Below are 7,582 nucleotides of genomic sequence, written 5' to 3'. Positions count from 1 at the left end.
TATGGGATGAAAAACTGCTTTATATAACTAAGGTTTCGTTTGGGACAATTTTATTATTATTTTTCAAAGCCACTTTTAAGTACAAAAAATTTTAATTAAAGAATATATTATAATTTGCTTTAGAAAATAATAAAAAATAGTAATTATTATTTATTAATTTGAATTCTAAAAATATCCTTACAATTGAAATTTGTTTTTAGACTTCAGATGAGATCATTTTTTTTATTGACTTTTAAATCAGTTTTTTAGTATAAAAAAAAATTAAACTAAAATTTTTATACTATTTTTTTAATTAAAAAAACGGTAAAAAAATTATCTAAAACGAAGCCTAAATATTATGCGGAATAAAAGGATACACAAATATTGAATATATCAATATTATCGTTTCTTGTAATTTAAATTAAGAAAATAGGACACAAAGGGTATGAGTATTGCATAACCCAACCCACCAGATAAATTCTATAAATCTAAATATTTAAATTTCTCCACACCTAAAATTCTCCGAAGATCTTAATCGGCGAAGCAAACAAGCTATTTGCCGTTGCAGAAACTCACGAACCTATCAAAGAACGCCTCCGCCCTCTCTTTCCCCGGATAAAGCAAAAAGAATCCATGATCCTCCCCTTCCACCACCACAAGCTCGACTTCTCCTCCCCACCCGCTCTCCTTCAATTTCTCATAATAAACCCTCCATCTATCCACCAACAAATCCATGTCCCCGCCGCTCAACAACACTCTTTTACACCCCAGCTCCGCCAGGCTCGGCGCCCCCTCCGCCACCGGGTTCAGTCTCGGATCATCGGACCCCGTCGTCTCCGGGCACAAAAACTCCCACGCCGCATCTACAACCTTCACCGTCAGCAACGTCCCTTCTCTCTCCTCCAGCTCCACGCCAATCCTCTCTTTCCCCCAAAAGTAAGAATTCAATAGCACAATCCCCTCCACTTTCTTCCCCTCTCTTCCAAGCCTCATCCCCAAATAGTGCGCGATGTTCCCTCCTGCGCTGTCTCCAGCGAGGATGATTTTGTCTCCGTCCCAATTTCCACCGCCGCCGATGACCCATTGGAGGGCCTCCCATGAGTCTTCGTAGGCAGCGGGGAGCGGATGTTCCGGAGCGAGGCGGTAATCGACGGATACGGCGACGACGTTGGCTTTGGATGTGAGGAAGTTGAGGTAATTGTGGTACGGGGCGGAGGAGGAGCGATGGACGCAGAATCCACCGCCGTGGTAGAAGACGACGATAGGAGGCTTCTGGTTACCATCGGCGGAGACCGAAGGCGGTCGGTAGAAGCGAACGGAAAGGCCGGTTATGGGATTGAGGACGATATCTTTAGAGTCGACGCCGGTAAGTGGGTCGATGGACGGCGGGACGAATTCGAAGGGTTCGAAGCGCTCCACGCGGCCGCTGCGATACGCTCGCATCATGGAGAACATATCGTAGATAACCTCATCGTCGGCGGCGGCGGTGGCGGTGCCGGAGGTCATGGTAGATTTGTGCGGTGGAAAGGAAACGTAGACCTTCGGGAGTGGCCGAGAGAAGAGCAGCGTCAGTCCTGCGTATATAATGTTTCGATGGATGGGCTGAAATCTTGGAAGGAAATATAAAATTCTACCATCTATTAATTAGTATTAAAAAATCTAATATAAAATTATTAAATAAAATATTTTCATGATTTTTTTTTTCAATTTCTCTTAAATTAAATATATCCTATAGAAATAAAATCATAGTATGCGTCAAAATCTATTTTCTGATTTAAATTGTATTTATAAAATAACTTTGCCAATTTTATTTCATTAATTGTTGAAGAAAATCTTAGGGAGAAATCTTCAAAGCAGCTTAAGAGCAATAAAATTCAGTAAACGGAGCATAAAAAAATAAAATATAAAAACCAGCTAATATAAAATATGAATTCGAATCTTATGTATGTAATGCATGTGAGTTTATTTTAATTTCGGTTGATTTGGTCCAATGACAGCCCATTAAATTCAATTAATTTGGCCCACTTAGAGCCCGTTTTCTTGTTGTGCACTTTTTTTTTCAGTTTTCGCTGCTCAGTTAGGTAAGATATTTCATCGTTTTATTTTTTCAGTTTATTTTATTTTGTTTTTTTTTTCAGTTTAATTTGTTTAAATAATTTTCCTCTGTTTATTTCGTTTTTTAATTTTTAGTTTATTTAATATGAGTGGAGCCATCTTCATCTGTAACTTTGTCGTCAGTAAAGAGAAAAATACTTAAATATTAATAAAAATCACTTGTTTGCTACTTTTTCTTTTTAATTTAACTGACATAAATATTATATTTAAAACTTAAACCACTACTTCTATTGTTTTTAAATTAAAAAAATTATAAAATATACATTTAAATATCCATTTAATAACTATCGCTTTCTTTACCTTTTTTTTTAAAAAAAATTGAATGTTTAAACGCAATTTTAATCGAAATCTATAATCTATTACTTAAAATATTCCCCCTCCCAAAAAATTAAGAAAAAAAATTCCTTAAAATAATATAATATATTAAAACGTAGACTTTTGAACGAAGGATCTTCCACCTCTGTTCACATCTTACAAGTTATAAGGAACCTCCCAATGAATTTTCAGCACATTATAAATCAAATTTTCAACAAAAAGAACTAATAAGTCATTGGTATTTAATAAAATGTTTGCATTGAAAATTTTTAAAATTAAATTCATAATCATCACATGTCTAATTTCAGCCATTTTATAATTAAATTGAGTGATTTTATTAGATGAATCAAGCAAGCCCCATATTTTTGAAGATTTGAAGAATTTTAAAGTTCTACTTCACATTTGATGTCAATGATCACCACTAGTTATTGTTTGAAAAACACCGCTCAACTTTTGCTACTTAATCATTGCCTCCTGATTGCCATTATTTGGATTAATTATTATGTGCGAAAGCGGGACGCCATCCAGATACCAACTAGAATGTGTCACGTCACCTCTTCGCTGTGTACCGCGGCTCGGTACTGCTGACGTGGCTGCACCTGATTCGCCTCTGGACGTAACATTGTGTTCGACTTCCGCACAAAATAATTTCTCCATTATTTGACCATCATCACTTGACTGTCATCATTCGCTAATGTTACTTGATTATCGTAATCTATTCTGCTATACCTGATCACCATCATCTTGTTATCATCTTCCTAACTATCGTCGCACTATTAATAATATTGCTCGATAAACTACATCTAATTGTTATGTCTCCAATATTTTCTACCACATTTACAAAAATAAAAATTTGTGTAATATATTTTATAATGTCGTCTTCTCAAATTAATTGGAATGAGAGAACTCTTGTAACATATCTACACAATAAATCATTTCGGTCATTTGGGTCGGGCTTCATAGTCTTCTCCTTTTTTTGGAGTTTTCATATAAAAATTTTAGTGTTTATTATAAATTTTCATTATATACTTGTGTATTGATTCTTTGTGAAAAGCTAAGACATAATTTTTTAATTAAGATAAATCTCAAAATAATTAATTGAATTCAGCAAAATTTAATGATGTATAAAAATTGTTCTATTAGTCATTTTGCTCACTCATTTCGATCTACCAATATATATAAATATTCTTCTCATGATTTTAATCATTTTATTTACAACCTCTCGATATTCATTTTATTTTCATAATTACTTTTTTTCCTGTTCTAAATATTGATGCATTTTTTGTTCTTCACTTTGTTTATATTTATTATTATTTTATTTTTAAAGGTATTAGTCTGATTATGTTACTCACCAACTTCCCTAAATCTAGAGAGAGAGAGAGAGAGGGAAAAAAAAGCGTTCAAAGCAATAATGGAAGGAAAAAACAAATAAATTTTAGAAGACCGACAAAAAAGGTGACCTTCATAAAAGCCTTTAGTATTGGAATTTCACTTTCTTTTGAATTTCTAGACTTTGAAGTCATCTGCGCTCATTATTTAAAAAAAACAAAAAACAAAAAAAAAAACGACTAAGAAAAAATTGAACAAAATCTTGATAAAAATGAATATAAAAACGTTGAATTTATTATGACATAAATATAATAAAATTTCTTATATCTTTAACTTATTTCAAAATAAATTTAATAATATTCCTATTCATCAAAATCAATTTTTAATAAAATATTTGAACCAAAATATATTAAAAAAATTAATTTTTTTTTCCAAAGAAAAATTTAAAATATAGAAAAACTAATTTTGAGAATTGACTAAGGTTTCGTTTGGGACAGCTTTCATACTGTGTTCTAAAACAAAATTTTAGTACAAAATTTTTTTACTAAAAATTTACTTTAAAAACCAGCAAAAAAATCATCCTAAATGAAGCCTTTAAGCCAATCTGCCAATCAATATTCACACCCAATCAATTCGATGAAGAACAAATCCAATTTGCCTTCTACACATTTCATGATCACATGTGGATGCCAAATTATAGCCTGTATTTATTTTTATTTTTTTAAAATAATTAATTATAATATGATTGATCATCTATAATAAAAAAATGAAACTAAATTGAGTAAAAAAATCCTACCTAATTGTTTGAATGAAGCTATACTGATAGAGAGATCGAGTTGATATTCTTAGAGCTTTTTTATTGGCCAAATCGTGTCCAAAATAATAATATTAATACATATAAATTTTCTAATTTAAATAACAATTTAACAATCATCTCCCTTAGTTGATCAAAACAATAACAATAGAATCAACAGGAAGATTTTATTATTTTAATATTTTTTTTTAGCCATCGAGGCTTAGGGTGATTAATGGGCGAGCACGATTAGGAACTTTCTATCCCGGGTGGAAATCTCCTCTACTACGGACTCGCCTCTGTAGCGGGGCAAAGCAAGTGTTGGTCCGATGCCGGTGGGTGGCCTTGCTAGTGTCCCGCTGAGAGATTAGTTATGCCGCCAAACTTTCCCTTTGGAGTGACAGCGGATAGATGTCCCGTTCTAATAATAATAATAACTTTTTTTTCATTGACCAGAACAAGTTGACCGAAAAAAAATAACATTAATGCAAAACAAAAATTATATGGTTAGCATCACTTGCAGCATCTTGAATGCATCATGACAATGATAGATAACCTCATTATTTACGTAGATGACCTCATGACCACAAATTTTCATTCCACCCCACAATTTCTTGCTGGAACTCCAGCTGTAACTATCATTAATAGGGTAGCAAGACTTTAGGATACATAAATGTTATATGTATAGTTTTTTTTTTTTTTTTTTTTTGAACGGGGGTATCGGCCTGCTGCCACGTCAGCTTGTGACGCGCTTGGCGATGTCCACTAATCCCTCAGTGGGTCTACCAGCAACCAACCCCACAGGTGCAGGACCCACAGTTCTTTTCTCTCCACTTAAGGAGTCGTGTCATATGAGAGAGGATTCGAACTTGGGATGAGGGTTTCCAACCAAACACGCCTACCAACCCACCTAAGCCCGGTGGGGTTATATATATAGGATTTGAATACAAGGTTTTAACTAATCTTGGAACTTTGTACGATTAAAGAAGTGTGAAGATCAAACTTTGGACGGTGGAGTCCCAAAGAGTTGCTCACCTTCAATGCCTAAATCTTTTATACAAACTCACAAGCAATAATGTCTACACTAATTATTTTAGGAGATTTCAATAAGTGAGTTTTCAAATAAGAATTCCTTTCCAAAATAGATTGAAGGGATTATTAAAGTTGATAGGAGATACTCTTAATTTTATAACTCACTAATAAAATATATATATTTGAGAATACTAATGAGTTGAATTCAAATGCTCACTTTGACAAAAAAAAAAAAAATCATAAAAATCTAATAGATTAAACCAATGGACATTAGCTTCATCAAAATCATGACAAAAATTGGGCTAAATCATCTTTGAATCAATATCATTTCTTCATATTGATGGTTTTAAGGGTGCAAAGATGGTAAAATTATTTTGTGCCGATATGAACGCCGTTCGAAGACGAATTAGAACACGTCAATTCACCCCTTTGATGTGCACCGCGGCTGTATACCCACTGTGTACCTGGTGACGTGACACGTTCTGACCCTCCGAAAGGCCCGATGTCTGCAAAAAATAATTTCTCACAAAGATGGGCCACTGTCTAAATTAAAAAAAAAAAAGCTACATCTTCATTTGGTAGAGCTTTAGATCACTATTTTTTCTCTACTTTCAAAATATTTTTATACTAAAAATTAATTTTACTAAGCAACAAGAAAACTGAATATAACTTTTTAAAACTACAGTAAAAAATAACTTCTAAATACAATTAAAAAAAACAACAAAAAAACAATTGGCAAATAAAAAAATTATTATTACAATCTAAAAAATAAGACAATAAAAAAGCTATCCCAAATAAAACCTAAATTAATTTTTAAAAATAAAGAGATCAAATATTAGTCAATATAAATATCAAAATTAATTGATTTAATATAAAATAAATATAAATTTTAAATCATAAATTAAATTCAATAAATTTTAAACAAATCATAATATCTTGAACTTTTTTTTTTTCCATTAGCAAATTTACCACAAATGATAGATATGATGTTCATTAGAATTTAGAACTAAGTTTAAAAGCAACCAATTGACACAGTAAAGTCAGAAAATGATCTACAAATGGAACACCAAAAGGGTAATTAAAAACAGTAACTGAAGATGATATGCCAAGAAAAAATATCATAAAGCAATTCAAACATCTCCAAGAAAATCGGAATTATTTCAAAATTATTGAATTTATTTTGAAATTGATATGACAATCTTAATATACAACACTAATCTAAAAGCAAATTCAATAAATTTCAACCCCATCATCATAGAAATTATATCAAAATATTTTGACTTTTTTTTTTTTTTGCTTATGATAGAAAACTCAGAATATAAACAATAGTTTCATTTCATGATTTACAGATTCCTCTCCAGCTATAATATACAAGCTAATGTACAACTTACCAGCGATAAACTGTATGTGAAAGAACTGATGGAAATATTAATACAAAGAATTATACACTATCGCACAATGTTGATGTCATGAGGAACAAAGAAATCCTGAACCACACCAACAATGGCGTGTCTATTGAATGAGTAATTTTTCTTTGAAACATAGTTTACAACTGTACAGTGAAAGGCTACGAAAACATCTGTTGAATGGCAGTCTCAGCATTCCCGTTGTGCTGTATTAGAAGATGAATTGCTTCAGCCCTTGGTAAGGCCAGGAATTCCTGCAAAGCATTTGATATAGAAAAGTTTAGCAGCAGCAGCAACAACAACAAGCTTTTATCCAACTATATGTAAGGCTTCATTTGTGACGGCTTTCTTAAAGCAGCAAGAAAGTCGTCCCAAATGAAGCCTAAATGGTCAGCTACATGTAAAGTTTAGAATGAATAGAAATTAAGGTTTTATTTGGGACGGTTTTTTTACTGCTTCTTAAAGCAGATTTCTAGTACAAAGTTTAATTTTTTTATACTAGAAAGCTGCTTTAAGAAGCATTAAGAAAGCCAACCCAAACGAAGCATAAATGGAATTACTCTCTCGTTTTATATTGGTTATCCAGGTGTGTCCCGATTTATAGCATAGATCT

At 32.4% G+C, this 7,582-nt stretch overlaps 2 protein-coding genes across 2 annotated transcripts in view; both read right to left on the bottom strand.

Moving 5' to 3' along the window:
- Nucleotides 1-353: 353 nt before the first annotated feature.
- LOC110096888 (probable carboxylesterase 2) lies at nt 354-1,562 on the bottom strand. The gene has a single exon (XM_020823027.2). The coding sequence runs from the start codon at nt 1,483-1,485 to the stop codon at nt 532-534; it is 954 nt and encodes a 317-aa protein (XP_020678686.1). The 5' UTR covers nt 1,486-1,562; the 3' UTR covers nt 354-531.
- A 5,282-nt stretch (nt 1,563-6,844) lies between these two features.
- Nucleotides 6,845-7,582, bottom strand: part of LOC110096891 — a 33,100-nt gene continuing 32,362 nt past the window's right edge. Inside the window, exon 12 of the mRNA XM_020823033.2 lies at nt 6,845-7,223. Coding sequence (XP_020678692.1) covers nt 7,131-7,223 — 93 coding nt within the window. The 3' untranslated portion in view covers nt 6,845-7,130. The remainder of the gene's footprint in view (nt 7,224-7,582) is intronic.

The sequence above is a fragment of the Dendrobium catenatum genome, unplaced genomic scaffold (assembly GCF_001605985.2).
Source record: "Dendrobium catenatum unplaced genomic scaffold, ASM160598v2 fragScaff_scaffold_53, whole genome shotgun sequence".
In the NCBI taxonomy this organism is placed as follows: domain Eukaryota; kingdom Viridiplantae; phylum Streptophyta; class Magnoliopsida; order Asparagales; family Orchidaceae; genus Dendrobium; species Dendrobium catenatum.
The sequence above is the reverse complement of the archived record's forward strand: the minus strand, read 5'-3'. Positions and strand labels throughout refer to the sequence as shown.